This window comes from Notothenia coriiceps, unplaced genomic scaffold (genome assembly GCF_000735185.1).
Source record: "Notothenia coriiceps isolate Sejong01 unplaced genomic scaffold, NC01 NC01_scaffold00029813, whole genome shotgun sequence".
In the NCBI taxonomy this organism is placed as follows: Eukaryota; Metazoa; Chordata; class Actinopteri; order Perciformes; family Nototheniidae; genus Notothenia; species Notothenia coriiceps.
Genome location: NW_011362514.1, coordinates 3,225 through 19,810, shown reverse-complemented (window position 1 = coordinate 19,810; position 16,586 = coordinate 3,225). Strand labels below are relative to the sequence as shown.

Below are 16,586 nucleotides of genomic sequence, written 5' to 3'. Positions count from 1 at the left end.
TCAATTATATATATATATATATATATATATACACACATCCACAGACATATACATAGATACCTACAGTCAACAGCCTAGAGTTATTTGTATTAAGTAAGTGTAAGGGAACACAGTTACCTTTTTCTCTGTCCTGATTACATAATCCTGTTACATATTACTCTCCAAAATCCAATAAATTGTTGCATATTGCTCTAAAAAATGGCCATTCTGCATAAAAACTACTTTAATTAATGCAAAGATTCAAAGGTTTTAGTGTCGTAAGCTGCAGTGTAGAAATGGCAATGAACTCCTTCTGACCTGAGCTCCTCCCACAATGCAACATGTATAATACAATACAGGAATACAAAATAAACAGTAGTGCAAGAAGTCTATATACATGTAGATAGAACATGGGATATGAAATTAAATAATGTAAATTAAGACAAATGGTAGTTCAAACACATTTTGATGCAATGGTTAAGTAATAAACACTGAATGCAGGACAGAGTGTTTCTCCAACGTGGTTAGACTAAACTAAATGAATTCAGAGTGGCTCTCCCACCTCTGACTCAGACTCATGAAACATTTGAAGCCTCTCCCATACGGAGCTGTGTTATCACCCCAGCTGTGTTTGATTCATCTTAGCGTTGACCTAGATACTCCATGCCTCTTCTCCCCACCTCCACTCCCATCCTCCCACTCACCCCCCCTCAGATCCAACTCCCACTGGGGTCCTTCTCTCATTTAGCTCCTGGTAGCTAGTCTGCTAGTCATGTTATCCGGCAACACACGACACACACACAATTTAAAAACGTGTCTCTTATCAGAAGTTCTGTTGTAAAGTTACTTCAGAGAATACTAAGTCAGGTGTTTATATTATTGTTTAGGCAAGGCAAGTCTTTTTAAATAGCAATTCAAAGTGCTTTACAAACATTAAAGACATTACGAAAATGGCAAAAAAAACAGTCATTAAAAAGCAAAGATAATCAAATCAACATAAAATAAAAATACATTAATAAAAGTAAGTCAAAGTCAACTTTATACCGAAATACCGTTTCCCACAATCCCGAATACAAAAACAAATATGTATATACCTATATGTACACAAGACATATTTATACATATGCACACATTAAGACCTACATAAAAGACAACAATCAATATATACAAACAGTGCAGTGTGAGATATGAATAGTTCAATTAAAAGCAGTGGCAAAAAGAAAAGTCTTCATTACATCACAGGAAGGGAAAGCAGCCATTTTCAACTTTTCATGACCATGTGTGTGTCGTAGCATTTTAGCCGCTAGCGCTAATTCTTTTCTGTTAGCCGTCTGGCTGTGCTAGGCTAACCTGTGGATGGGGGAGCAGCTTGTAACAGCCTCTTGTTGTGTCCTCCCTCCCCCCTTTTTCTCCACAGCATGTGGGGTGCAGAGAAACAGAATGCAGAGATGGTTAACTGCATCTCCAATTTTGCTGCTAACCTGAGGTGAATGACATGATAGCATCTGAGGCTAAGCGGCTCTGCTATGCCTTTTTATCTGTAAAGTTATATTCACAGGCTTTGGTTAGGAGCCGAATAACCCAAAGAAATCACAAAATCAATGCAAAACCTTCTGTCCTTTCCATCTGTGTGTCACATGTTAATGCTTTGCTGTCTGCACTTCATCGCTGCTTCAGTTTAAGACAGTTTACTCGTGTGGTTGTTAGCATCTGCGTGCACATAACTCTGAGATGTGAAGCTCTTTGGAAGTGTCACGAACAAAGAGGGAGACGCTGCAGTGTGTCGCTCGGAAAAGGCGTCTCCTGATGCTGCGTTCAGGACCAAACGGCGTCCCAGTGCTCAGCTGTACACCACACAGTGCATTAACATTTTACTCTGCAGCCATTTAGCTGTCACTGTCAGCCGGCAGTGTTCATAGACTCCAATTCCTCAGACACAGCAGCACTACTAGAAAGAATAATTTAGACGTAGCTTCGCTGTCAAAGCCACTTATTTTGATGGATTACATTAAATCAAATGAAGGTTGGAATTAGATGGAGTTTGATAATCAGTTAATAGTCTGTAACACTCTTGGGTCTGCTGTGATTATGGACTTTTCAGCTTGCAACACACACTGAAATTAACATTCAACATTTCGTTCAACAACATTTGAAGGAGCTGCCGGAAATCGTCAAAAAATGCTGTAAAACTAAAGATGGCCGAATTCCTGTTGGGTTTAAAGTCTAGCCACAATAGACTTTATTTGTCATCTCCACGTGCAGGAGAGGACTCTTTAAAGTAGAGACACTACATACTGATACATACACCCACCACATTTCATACATGTAGGAACAATATGCGCAAACCCTAATATGCGTACATTTTCACCACCGAAAATTGCATCTATAAACATGTTTAGGCCCTCGAAACTGTGATTCTTTTTAGACATAATAATACAAAACCTGACGGTGTCGGTGCTCGGACCCTAGAAATATCTTTGCTTGAAGTAAATTTAAGAGACTGCAGCTGCTCACAGTCTCTATCACACACAACAAAATGAAGATAACAGAAGTGTGTTTAACAACTGACACTTGAAGTAATGCGATCTGTCAGCAGGGAGACTGTTGTGTGTTTCTCCGTCTGACAAGCTGAAAATTGTCCATGAAAATATGATAATAGGTTGTTTGTTATTGTATACAGCAGCTGTGGCTCCTGGGGGGTTTGTGTGTCTTTGAGAAAGCAGGATGTAGTCAGCAGAGCTCCTGTCATCGCCCTGTTTTAACAAATGGACGTCCAGATTGCATGAAATTACTCAGCAGGCAGATCTGGTAAAACACTCAGGACATGAAGAAGGAGCCAGCGCTTGTTCTCAAGGGAATTGGCTAAATCCAGATATAGCTTCTCTACTGAGGGAAATAAAAATAGTTCTTATATACCGTGAAGTGTTTCTAATCTTTACGATGAAAGCTTTGAGATTTCGGTCTGTTTTGCTTCCAGGACATGTCTTCTTTCGGATTAGTATAAACAAAATATACACTTAGAAGTTTATTTGACTATTGTTTTCTATTTGCGTTTTAAACACAACATTTCAACACTTGAGAAAAATATGAAACATAATTATCTTAAGTGAGTAATGACGTGGGGAAGTTTTAAAGGGATATCTGTAAGTTACATTTTACAAGTTACACCTTAAAGATAGATCAACAGAGCCGGCCAGCTAACCAATCAGAGCACACTGGGCTCTGGTTTCAGACAGAGGGTGAAAAGAGGTGCTGCAGCACAGACAGTATGAGAACAATAAAGAGCTTTTTGAACATTAAAGCATGGAAACATGTAGAGACACTACATACTGATATACACCTGAACATCAGCAGGAGAGGACTCTTTAAAGTAGAGACACTACATACTGATATGAACCTGAAAAGGAGCATTAAGGGTATTAAGTGTTAAGTAATAAGTATCAAGTGACTACATTAAGTGTCTCTGTTGTGTTCTTTAAGACATTTGGATCACTAATCCTGACTTAACTGAACAAGCAGGGATTTATTGTGCGCTCCGGTTTGACAGCAGAATAAACACGGGGCAGGTTTATCCATCTGTGTGTGCCATCACAGTGTCTGTCACTGAAAACAAGCGAGCGGCGTTTTCCCAACTGTTCTCTCTGCACGACGGACGCTTCTGCAGCCCAGACTGCTTTCTGATTTCATCTCAAACAAAGCTTTGTCCAATCAAACAGCGAGCGACGGTTTGGCCGCCTTCGCTGTCGTTCACACTTAAACTCGGCACCACAAAATCATTTCTGTCAGCTCATCCTCTCCCATCCCCCCTTTATTTAATCATTCCTTACTTCCTGCTTATTTCCTGCTTTTTTTTGTTCTCAGAGTTTAATTTGGCGTACACCTGTTGACTCCCCTTCTCTCCCGTAATCTAAATGTTAATATATCACGGCTGCCACCCTGCAGAGCCTCTCTTATTCGGCCTGTTTCCCTGTCTGTATAGAATCGCTCTCCGGATGCCATTTGTTGTTTGTTTCCTCTCGGCGTCGATGTGTTATCTGCAGACTGGTACATTTTAGCAGAGAAACAAACAGAACAACTTCTCGGGACATTGTGTGCTCGTGCATCACTGTTGTTTTTTGTCCATTTGATCCATTCATGGCTACAATAACTGTGGAGTGGATGAAATGTCTTATTGGTGGCTGAAGATTCCCTGCTTCTCACTTTCTTCTCTTTTTTTCGCCCACAAAAACACATTTCCTCTCTCTCAGTCTGTGTCTCTTTCCCTCCTTCTCTCAGCTGTTGTTTGAGAATAAAAACACACTTGCAGACAGCGCACACACACTGCTGACTTGCTCACAGGACACACTGTTTTTAATCAGCAGGGCACAATGCACACATGCTGTCAGAGGCTGTTCACCTCCCCAGAGGAATCTGTGTTTTCCCAGAGTACACATTAGACACCACAGAGTTAAAAAAAAACAGCAGACGCTTCATTTAGCATTCTGCTACCTGCTATAGTTTAAGTGAGCAAAAAACATATAGACTGTGCGGTCACTGGATGCTTATGGTTATTGGTTCTACGCTTAAAAGCAGATTATTACACTTTGCATGCAGCTATTAAGAGCTGTGGATGAAAAGTGTCTGCTTATCAGAAGCAAATTGATTTGTGCTTCAGATTAGTACGGTGGCCCACAGGTGCCAACGCGGAACATTTCCCCTAAGAGACACTCGCTGCAGCTTCAGAAACGATGCTAATGTCAAAACACAAATGTGCCAAAACACTAACTTGACATCCCATGCCCAGCGTTTACTAAAAGCGCTGTGTAAACAAAACGCTGCGAGAAGCTCAGAACACAACAGAACCAGGGGACATTAAAAAGTGACGCACACAGCTGGGAACCCAAACACTTAAAAGTTAGCCAACCGTAATTTTTTGTAAACGCTACGCATGTTTCGTCAAGTTTTTTGAAGCTGCAGCACGTTTCTTCTCATGGTGTTGGGCCGTATCAGCCAACACAGATTAGCCTGGCATATTGGATGCAAATAAATCACAATTGCATTTTCTGTAAGTTGTTAGAAAACGAAAATCTGTCCAATAACGGTTGCCATCTCCCTTCTACAAATAATTGCAAAACATGCATAAGTTCATCCCTCCAGCAAAACAGGAACAACTAGCTGTTGATAGAAAGAAATGTCTGTTTACTACATGTAGTAGCAAACTGATGTAGGCATCACATTAGCCCAACATACAACAATTCTCTCATAAAAGGGAAACACAAAGGGCTGTCGTCTCCATTCTGCAAAACATATGTCTTATGTCATCCCTCAAGTTAAAATGAAACGATTGTATTTATAGCAGGCTCTTAAATAAAATACACTGTTGGAGAATTTAGGGAATATTCCTTTTAAAACTCCCGTTGGCTTGACCCCCATTTTGAGGGAAAAGCCGATGTTTTTAGGTGCATTGGAGCGGACTGTAAGAATGCATTGCGTGTGGAAGGAAATCCAATGTGTGTGTGAGCAGCAACACTTCCCGCTCTGCCTCTTAACAACATGTCTGAAGCAGCTGTTGAGCCTTTTTATCTTTCCTCTGTTACCACTGAGCGTGCCTGGCCTCCGTCCCGCTGCTTCCCTGCTGTCGGAGCTCTCGTTTTTTAAACTTGCTTGTCTCTTCTTTCCTCCCCCTCCTCTGCAGCTTGGCCTCTCAGTCCAACTTGCTCTTTGGCAGAGAGGACGGCCTCTGCTGGTACTGTACTCTCTACACACACTACAGACACACACACACACACACACACACACACACACACACACACACACACACACACACACACACACACACACACACACACACACACACACACACACACACACACACACACACACACACACACACACAGCACGCTGCGCTCCCAAAATACCTGCTGCATGAGGAACTAGAGCACAGTTTTTAAAAAGAGTTTGCTACTGAAATAGAGACGTGTTGCCTGTCTAAAAAAAGATTAGAGAAGATTCATTTCTCTGGGCTCAATCAGGCAGAAGCTACGCTACATTTGAGCATGAATTAATTGAGGAATTGGAATTATGTTAGGGCAGAAAGTGTCACAGAATTAGGTAAATATGCTTTTTTATGATCCTGTTTTTAAAAGTAGTGTTTGTAAAGGTGAAACCAGGATTATACAAAGGTATACCCATCATTATAAGTGCTTCAGAGGTTACAATAACATAAGCTCCTCAAGTTAAATAAGGATAGAGGAGGTAGAAGCGGAATAGGATGTTAGATCCAATATCTCGGCTCATAACCCAATAAATTATCTAACATGTTGACAATCCGCAGAGACAGGAAACTGCTTGTTAAAGTACTTTTACCAGCATTCAATTGAAATAGCTATAATTGAGTGTTTTAAATCTGTAATTTCTCATCCATCATGAAACCCTGGCCTCTTTCAATTTAAAACCTCCCAGAATCAGGTTTATAGCCACTTAGTTTACAGATACAAGGAATTAGTTTTGGTGCATAAACACAGAGAAGGACTTTAACATTAAAATATACACTAAACTAAAGACTTAGTACAGTTCATGTTTGACAAAATGCAGTATATTAGATTTAAAAGAGGGAACGTTATATTGTGAATATTTGGTTAAAGCAGCTGCTTCCACAAACTGAGGAGCCCTAACCGTGTGTAAAGCCGATGGAGTGGCCCTTTAAATATGCAAAACTACAACTAATTACAGCCTGAACTGCAGACAGCGCAGACTGTGATCCGTCAAATTCAGTGGCAAACCTTTAATTATGTACAACACATTGTTTTTTCGAAACGACTTCTTCAGTAAATCTGTCTGAATTTCACTTAATCTGAGAGTGATTGTGCAGCTCCTCAGAGAAGCAGTGCATTCTGGGACACAGGGCTGTTTCTCCTCACACTGTCTGCTTCTGGCTGTGCTCGCTGTGTTGTTCGCGCTCGGGGGGGTTTCCTCTCGCCTTCATCACTGTCACCGGAGCGCTGACTCTGCTGTTTTCCCGCCATACGTCTACCTGTGTGTGTGTGTGTGTGTGTGTGTGTGTGTGTGTGTGTGTGTGTGTGTGTGTGTGTGTGTGTGTGTGTGTGTGTGTGTGTGTGTACACCACCCTTCCAAAACAAGACACATCCAACACTGGAATCAAATACAACCCATGTTCTCCCAGTGTCATCCTGGATATATGCGGCTAGAAATATCCTAAAGTCACCGGTGGAAAGTAACCAAGTACATTTACTCAAGTACTGTACTTAGGTACAATGTTGAGATACTTGTGTTTTACTTGAGTAATTCCATTAAATGCTACTGTGTACTTCTACTCCTGTACAGTTCAGAGGTACATGGTGTACTTCTACCCCACTACATGTATTTAATACCTTTAGTTACTTCTCAGATGTGGATGAATGATGTGAAATATAATCAAGTGTTAAATCAGACTTTAGTTCCACCTGGAGTAAATCCACCAGCTACCCTGCAGTATACAAAGTCATTCAAACTAGCTGCACCTTGACCAGCTTTGAGAACACTTTCATGATCAATCATTATAAAACATATCATATATATTATTCTGAAATGGACCAATCTGCACAATCACTACTTTTACTGTCGCTACTTTCACTATATTTTGATGAGAATACTTTTCTACTTTTACTTGAGGAACATTTTGAATGCAGGACTTTTACTGTAACAGAGTATTCCTACACTCTGGTACTTCTACTTTTACTCAAGAACAAGATCTGAGTACTTCTACTTTTACTCAAGTACAAGATCTGAGTACTTCTACTTTTACTCAAGTACAAGATCTGAGTACTTCTACTTTTACTCAAGTACAAGATCTGAGTACTTCTACTTTTACTCAAGTACAAGATCTGAGTACTTCTACTTTTACTCAAAGTACATGATCTGAGTACTTCTACTTTCTCAAGTACAAGATTGTACTTCTACTTTTACTGACAAGATCTGAGTACTTCTACTTTTACTCAAGTACAAGATCTGAGTACTTCTACTTTTACTCAAGTACAAGATCTGAGTACTTCTACTTTTACTCAAGTTAAAGATCTGAGTACTTCTACTTTTACTCAAGTACAAGATCTGAGTACTTCTACTTTTACTCAACCACAAGATCTGAGTACTTCTACGTACTCAAGTACAAGATCTGAGTACTTCTACTTTTACTACAAGATCTGAGTACTTCTACTTTTACTCAAGTACAAGATCTGAGTACTTCTACTTTTACTCAACCACAAGATCTGAGTACTTCTACGATTACTCAAGTACTTTTACTCAAGTACCTCTTCTTCCATCTCTGTGTGTGTTGTCAGTGTGTGTGAGGATAGCAGGGAAGGAGCATTAGTATGTGAGCCAGTAAGAGTGCATGAGTTTCAGTGTGTGTGTCAGAACTGGAGCAGGACACGGAGCACATTTGAGTGCCGCAGATCGCCCGGAGGAGCGTTATCTTAAATTCCCCCGTCTGTCTGCCAGTAATTGAGGGAATATTAGAGATACAGTGCTGCAGATGGCTCATGATATGACATATTAGAACACACCCGAGGGGCGAAGCGCAGTAATTGGGAGCTTCAAATGCAGATCGACCGTGTCAAGCGAAGGGAGACGGAGAGTTGGGGAAAAGGAAAAATCCTGTCGACACCGTCAAAGGAGCAGTGCAGCGTCAACAGCTGGTGTCAGTCGGAGTGACAGACTCCACTCAGAGAGGGTGAGGGTGGGGGGGCTGATCAGAGAGAGAAGGTAGAAGCACAGACTCAGACGTTAGATTTGTAAACATCACAAACATCTTGAAGAACGTGCACAGAAATCATCTTGAGCGGCTTATTCAAAAGTGTTTTCTCCATCGTCCAAAAAACTTTAAAAGTGCCTTTGATACGTGCAGGAACACTGGTTACAAAGAGTTGATTACCGTTAGCAGACTGATCCAGGTCAACCCTAACCCTAAAACCAGGAGATGAGTTATCATTTTGCCACTTTCAGTTCCCTTGTCTTGAAGTCAATGTCATTTTTAATGCATTTTTTGTAAGATGCCTGAAATATAAAGTCTATGGTTAACACAAATTGCAGAGATTTTCACGTTTTCACATAAAATATGGCCGAGAATAATACTTCACCACTCTCTTAGCAATCCCCTTAAAATCATACCGATAGTACTTCCTTTGATACCCTCTATGTGTAAGGAGGATGCTTTGTTGCTGCTTCGTTAGTGGGCTAGTGACAAATCGCATTACTACAAAGAAACAATACTAAGATTTCTTAGTAGCAAAACCCCACACATAGTCATCTGTTTCGAAAACTGACTACGAACGATCAGAAGCAGGTATCGTTCGACTGGAGAAGTTTGGATACTACTTGGTTCTGGGATATTTCGGTCAATACCTTTTTAAAGGTGTACATAAGTCCATACACCTTCAAAGTATAGATTGCCATTACCTAAACCTAATAGTAACAGGCTTTGAGGATTTGAACGATTAACATTCTCTTACAAAATAGACCCAGAAACCTAGAACCCTCCAAACTCTAGACCCCGATGGTGCTGAACAAGTCTCTGTCAGACAAACAGCAGCACTGCATGTCCCATAGCTGCCCACTCATTCATTTCAATGAGTCCAACGTGTTGTTGCACTGAAGGCACTGAAGCAGTGATACTGCAGAAAAGCATAGCTACACTATTACCAAAACCCTATTCGATGTCTTTCAGAAATGAACTGCGTTGTCCAATCAAAAAACGTGGAAACACACAATCCTGATAGAAGACTTCTGAGCCTCTGAGACTCAACATCAGTCGTATAAACACGTTTTTATTCGATGCTCTTAAATGCTCTTGCACCAGCGAGTAGTTACAACTGTCCCATTTTGTGTGAATGTGATATCTCCGTGAGTCTTGAACGAATTCCCTAAAAGCTTCTTGCAAACAGAAAACTCTTTCAGCCAGAACTCAATAACTAATCTCAGATGAGCATGGCAATTGTAACTCTGTCTAATAGGATGATGATACTTTGGGCAGACACGGGTGTAAACGTGTTGGTGGAGGCCAACAACCAGGAGGCGGTAATTCTAATTCACTTGAATGTCTTGAACTTACTCAAACTGACCTTCCTGTGTCATAGCTAGTTGTCTGATCAGTTTGTGAAGTCACACGCAGGCAGTGTTTTTAGGCGTAGTGCTGTTTTTGATTTGAATGAAGCCAAAAGGCAGAACATGGACCTCATCCAACAGATGGCTCCTGGAAAGCAGGCAGCAGAAGAAGTCGTATTTTATTATTCTCAAATCCATTTTTTCTCAGAATATGGTTTCAATCTTCGAGATAAAAGCAGGGGATTTCCTAACTCTCATTTTTTCATTATTATAATCAGGTTTTTAAGCTGAAACTGATTAGAATGTTCCAAGTTTATACTTTTTGTTCTCCTTTTGACTTCTAAATAGCCTCGTTTTGAGCAGCAGCAGCATTTTTTTTATTTTTGATCATCTTCCAGTATACAGTAGCTGTTGTTTCTTACGTTGTAGATGCTTCAGTTTCTGTGTATTAATATCAGAAGGTGACATTTGTACTCTTACAAGGAACTATTCAGGAACGTCTCACCTGTCAGGTTGAAAATACCCATGACCTCGTAACTTTTAATCATGCAACGGGAACGTGAGCGGACCAAATCCGAAATGTTTGAGCTGCATGGCTTCTAGACTGTGCTTCTAAATGTGGCCTCCAATGTAGTCCTTTTTGTTTGGTGTGTCCTTGTCCTCCGTGTGCTGAAGCCTACATACGCATTGCTGCAAAGTGTCTTAGGTCCTTGTCTTTGAAAGTGGCTTCAATATCCTGAAAAATGATGATGCATTCATTTTGGTTGCGACCATTCCTAGAATTTTTTATTCGACAAGCAAACTGTGATCTAATGAAGGTCCACTCTCATGTTCTGTTTGAAGACAGTGTTTATGTTCTTGGTACTCTCATCATATATTATCTTTAATTGTATTAATCTCTAATCTGTGTCAATCTGTGCTGTCCTGTTTTTCATTCTTGCTGTTAAACTACTGAATTTCCCCATGGAGATTAACAAAGGTCCATCTTATCTTATCGTCATATCTCACTGTTTCTGTTTTCTCTCCTTCCATCTTTCTGTTCTCCAGGCCGATGGGTCAACTCTCTCAAGGCGGCGCACTGACCGTCAACACGAACCCCAACATCAACATCAAGTCCGAACCCGTGTCTCCGAACCGTGACCGAAGCACCCCCAGCTCCACCTGCGGAGGAGGAGGAGGAGGAATGGGAGGAGGAGTCGGCCAGATTCAGCTCCAGGGGCAGGGTCTAGTTTCGGTGGCGTACCCGGGTACCCTTCGCCTGGAGGTCGGAGGTCAGGGACGCTCGCCAGTCGACAGCCTCAGCAGCAACGGCAGTTCGTACGATGGCAGCGATCGGGACGACGGGAACCAGGGAAGAGGAGGCGCTCCGACAGATTTCCTCCACCAGGGCGGCGTCGGGGGGCAACAACAACCCACCATGGTCCTCCTGAGGCCCTCATCGGCTGAACCCCAGGAGCAGGACGGGACCAACGTGAAGAGGATGAGACTGGACACCTGGGTCACATGAATCCGCAGAGGGACGGACGGACAGATGGAGGATTGAGATGGAGATGTGTACTTGTGGCTTGTGTACATGCCCCCCACCAGCCCTGATGCCCCCAATTTCCTTCGTCGTGCACACACAAACACACACACACATATTTATACACCGTTTATACATCGACCCAGTAACCTACACGGGAAACGCTGACCTCACACAGCATGCTGACACCGTCAACACATGTGTATGGCAATGTGCGTACACATTTGAACTCTGATGTATTTTCACTCACACACACAAGCCCCGACGGGTAGAGCCACCAAACCAGGGAATATTTGTCTAAACATTATTCAGATACATTTGAATAGAAGTTTTTAAATCAGGCCACAAACCTAAATTTGGCCACTTTGACTGTTTCACCCGACATGTTGACAACTGCTGGTTTCCCAGCATGCCCTGCGTTTGGATATTCTGTCTGTACTGCACTGCGTTGAGTCAGTGCCACCGAGTGAGTCGTCACCACGGTTACATTGTTATCGCTGTAGATTCTCGGGCCGTTTTTTGCTGTTTTTAAAGCGTGGAGTTTTTCTTTTTGTTGTCCTAGACTGTTGACCTTTAGCGTTTGGATTTGTCTGACTTTGGAATATGAAGACACTAAAATGGAATATGAAGACACAAAAGAGAAACTCTTCCCCAGCCACGAGACTGATGACCCCCCCCCCCCCCTTTTCCCCTCCTGGGTCCTATATTTAATCCCAACCATGCAGACTAGCTGTAAAAACCAGGGACGAGGTAAAATACTTTTCTTTGAATCAGGGACGAGCTGCACCGGCTCAACAACACATGACGCAGAATCCCAGCTTCGCCCTCACCTTGTTAACTGCAGATGCTGAGAAAGGTGTGTGTGTGTGTGTGTGTGTGTGTGTGTGTGTGTGTGTGTGTGTGTGTTTGTGTGTGTGTGTTTGCGTGTGTGTGTGTGTATGGTTTGTTACCTCGTTTTTTAACAAAGTGATGTGGGGCAAAATGTTCATTCTCAATTTCATCCTGGAGCACACACCTGCGATGCACACAGCTGAATTTATTTTTGTGTTTTGAATAGATAGCTGATGTTCAAAGGGGGCGATTGGCGAGGTACCGTGTATATAAGCAATCTGTAACCTTTGTGGCTTTTGTGTGACAGGGATAGGGTGTTTTTGAAGGTATAGATCATACAGTATGATACAAGTATATATTTAAACAGGCGGGCAGCTCTGCATCGGGGGCGGGACAATAGACGACAGGGATTGTATATACAAACTATATATCGGCAGGATATCCCTTAACAGGAAAAAAAAATAGCAAACGCGTTGATTCTCAGCGGATCGGTCTCTTTTTTTATTTATATTTATGCGTGTATATAAAGTGTAATATGTGGACGAGCCTAAAGAGGGAGCTGTAGAAAGGGAAAACGTAGCCGCGGTGACTCGGACTGTTTTAGAGAGAGAACGGTTAGGACTCCGTCACTGATGGAGCGCACTTTACCTGAACCCCACCCTGACCCATGGACACACACACATTCTGTACACACACACACTCACCGCCGGTTTAAACAGATACACCTGCTTTTCAAAATCTGACATTCAGCAGATACAAAACAATCTTTGCACTATTTATTAAATTCTCCAAGTTAATGTATTTATTATTAACCAATCAGAGCTCCCATTAGCATTCTGCAGTTTGGAACACCTTTAATATTTTATTAAAAAGTTAAATTAAATATGAGTTAAAAGAAGACAATATTAAGGAAAGGGAAATTAGTAAATAAAATATTTCTACGAGGTGATAATTATTTAAAAATATGAAATTATTTTTAAATTAAATACAATATCAAAAGTACAACTTCTGATGAGGTTTTTTTAATTTATATATTTATTAAATATGATTCATTTGCAAATGTGATAATCATTTTATTTGTTTTCCCTCCAAAAATAGCACATCCACCAATTGTAAACCTAAAAAAACGTTCATGATACAGATTTTAAATATAAATGAATAATAAACCAACGAAGAAATTACATGATTTGGAAATATCATTGGTTTTCCCAGTTCTAGCTTCTCTGTTACATTTCCATCTGTCCAGTGTCCCATGATGGTCTCACTTCCCCCCAAGAAGCTTTCCACTTTTTTAAAGATGTTTGCGGATATAATCTCTACTTATTATAAGTACTTTTGGCATATCAAAGTGTTGAGTATTTGCAGTGTCAGTATAATAATGCTAAGTATTTTCTGTCACGGACATATCAGAGCGAACACACAGAGAGTATTGAGCTTTTTTTACCCCCCCTGACCTTTCCTCTCGGTATAAGCCATGTATTATCTTTCCTTCGTGTGTCACTGGTTGGCTGTACTTTTATATTTACGACTATGAAGGTAAAAGAAAATGTGAAGGATGTCATTTTTGTAAGGGGGCGATTTTTGGGTTTAGCGGGTAAAATTTAAAAATGGTTAAGAGTGCAAAAGTATTTATTTTGTCTCTTTCACCCTCCGTCGCTTTGCTCGTTTGAAGCTTCGGACGCAGGGCCGGGGTCTCGTTAAGCCGAGGGTCACAGAACCAGATCTTTTAATGACTGCCTCCCAAATCCAACACACACTTTTCAACTTTCGACACGTCCCCTCCGCCCCGTCACTCACTCAGTTGGTTTTTAAATCTCACACACACACACACACACACACACACACACACACACACACACACACACACACACACACACACACACACACACACACACACACACTTTTAAACACACTACTTGGGCTGCACAATTTCCAAACATTACGGATCATATTTGAAACATCATTCAAATGTTTTTATTATATTTTTAAATATTTTTGTTGGGCAACCAGTGCCTTTATTGCAGAGACAGAGTTTTAAAACGGAGGGGAAGACAGGCAAATGGTAGCGGACACAATTAAATGTACTAAATATTTAAAAATATATTTATAATATATCATCTTTCCTGGTTTCCTTGGGTCTCATTTAACACATGTGTGTCAGAATAAGGGGATATTTCATCTAATTACATGGATGATTCCATACTACGATCTTCGCAAGAAAAAGTTGTGATCACTTCCCGCGATGAACTATGAACTTCATTCAAATTAAAGGCATCACCGGGTCGGTTTTGATTGGAAATAACCTTTGAAATACATAAACTTTGTTTCACTCTGTTCTACACTTAAGTCAAAATATTCAAGAATATTTGGACTTTTTAAAGAGGATCTGAACCAAACACCATATTTTATTAGGTCTTCAGAATACCAAGACTTTTCTAAAAATACTTAATTCAGATATTTCTCATATACTACTAAATATTTAGCTTTGACATCGCACCACATAATGCAAATCCATGAAATGTTGATCAATTGTGCGGCCCTACACCTCTCTGTTTACTCCGTCCGGAGAGTATCCGTCCTCCTCACACACACACACACACACACACACACACACACACACACACACACACACACACACACCGACGACGACACAACCACACACACACACACACACAACACAACACACACACACACACACCACACACCACCACACCACACACAACACACACTGCTATCCTCCGAGTGTAAACACTTTGACTGTTAAGACTGTTGTACCTGAGCTTATGAACACAAAACAACAAACAAAAAAAAACAAGATGGCCTCCCTTTGTTTGTTTTGTCGGTAGATGGAGCGGGTTTTTTGCAAAAAACAGAAAGACAATCGTGGCGGAGGAAATAGTTTTAAAAAACCTGACCCCCCCCCACCCCACCCGCCCCCGCCCTTGAATTAAAGCTCACTGTAGTAATGATGTTTAGAAGTCTCATTTCAGTGTTATCTGTGCTGGTGACAGTCTGTTTTATTGTTCTCTGAAAAAAGTGATATTATTATATTCATCATCACGACCGACAGCTCTCAACGGATGGCAGCTGTCACCACCGCCGGAACTCCGCTGAGAATCAACGGTTTGCTGATTTTTTTTTTCCTGTTAAGGGGATATCCTGCATATATAGTTTGTATATCCAATCCCTGTCGTCTATTGTCCCGCCCCCCGATGCAGAGCTGCCCTGCCTGTTTTAAAATATATACTTGTACTCATACTGTATGATCTATACCTTCAAAAACACCCTATCTCCTTTGTCACACAAAAGCCAACAAAGGTTACAGATTGCTACTATATACACGGATACCTCGGCCAATCGCCCACTTTGAACATCAGCTATCTATCAAAACACAAAATAAATTCAGCTGTGTGCATCGCAGGTGTGTGCTCGCGATGAAATGAGAATGAACATTTTGCCCCACACTCACTTCTGGTAAAAACATGGTAACAAACCATACACACACACACACGCAAACACACACACACCAAACACACACACACACACACACACACCACACACACCAAAACACCGTTTCTCAGCATCTGCAGTTAACAAGGGTGAGGGCGACGCTGGGAATTCTGCGTCATGTGTTGTTGAGCCAGGTGCAGGCTCCGTCCCTGATTCAAAGAAAAGTATTATTACCTCGTCCCTTGGTTTTTACCAGCTAGTCTGCATGGTTGGGATTAAATATAGGCACCCAGGAGGGAAAAGGGGGGGGGGTATCAGTCTCGTGGTCTGGGGAAAGAGTTTCTCTTTTAGTGTCGTTCATATTCCAAAGTCAAGACAAATCCAAACGCTAAAGGGTCAACAGTCTAGGACAAACAAAAAGAAAAACTCACGCTTTAAAACAGGCAAAAAACAGCCCGAGCAATCTACAGCGATAACTGTACCGTATGGTGACCGACTCACTCGGTTGGCAACTGACTCAACCGCAGTTGCAGTACAAGACAGAATATGCCAAACGCCAGGGCATGCTGGGAAACCAGCAGTTGTCCAACCATGGTCGGTCGTGAAACAGCAACAGTGCCAAATTTAGGTTTGTGGCCTTGATTTAAAAAACTTCTATTAAATGTATCTGAATAAGTGTTTAGACAAATATTCCTGGTTTGAGTGGCTCTACGTCGGGGCTTGTGTG

General features: G+C 41.4%; 1 protein-coding gene and 1 long non-coding RNA gene across 3 annotated transcripts; one reads left to right on the top strand and one right to left on the bottom strand.

Moving 5' to 3' along the window:
- The first annotated feature begins 1,402 nt into the window (after positions 1-1,402).
- Positions 1,403-11,692, top strand: LOC104959073 (myocyte-specific enhancer factor 2A-like). 2 transcript variants are annotated; one of them, XM_010786931.1, is made up of 3 exons: positions 1,403-1,465; positions 5,654-5,704; positions 11,104-11,692. In XM_010786931.1, exons 1-3 carry the CDS (start codon positions 1,428-1,430, stop codon positions 11,561-11,563), a joined length of 549 nt encoding a protein of 182 aa, XP_010785233.1. In that variant the 5' UTR covers positions 1,403-1,427; the 3' UTR covers positions 11,564-11,692. The 2 variants fall into 2 exon arrangements, with proteins under 2 accessions (XP_010785233.1, XP_010785234.1); XM_010786932.1 differs by lacking the exon at positions 5,654-5,704.
- A 763-nt stretch (positions 11,693-12,455) lies between these two features.
- On the bottom strand, positions 12,456-15,365 carry LOC104959072 (uncharacterized). Its single transcript, XR_799822.1, has 2 exons — positions 15,130-15,365; positions 12,456-14,309 (listed from the first exon to the last, which is right to left on the bottom strand). It is a non-coding gene; the product is annotated as an uncharacterized lncRNA (long non-coding RNA).
- Positions 15,366-16,586: the final 1,221 nt, after the last annotated feature.

Bases quoted from the DNA above. Each gene is read 5' to 3' on its own strand.
- LOC104959073 (XM_010786931.1), top strand. From the start codon at position 1,428: ATGGTTAACTGCATCTCCAATTTTGCTGCTAACCTGAG. The intron at 1,466-5,653 runs GTGAATGACATG...CCTCCTCTGCAG, and splicing joins AATTTTGCTGCTAACCTGAG to CTTGGCCTCTCAGTCCAACT. The intron at 5,705-11,103 runs GTACTGTACTCT...TCTGTTCTCCAG, and splicing joins AGAGAGGACGGCCTCTGCTG to GCCGATGGGTCAACTCTCTC.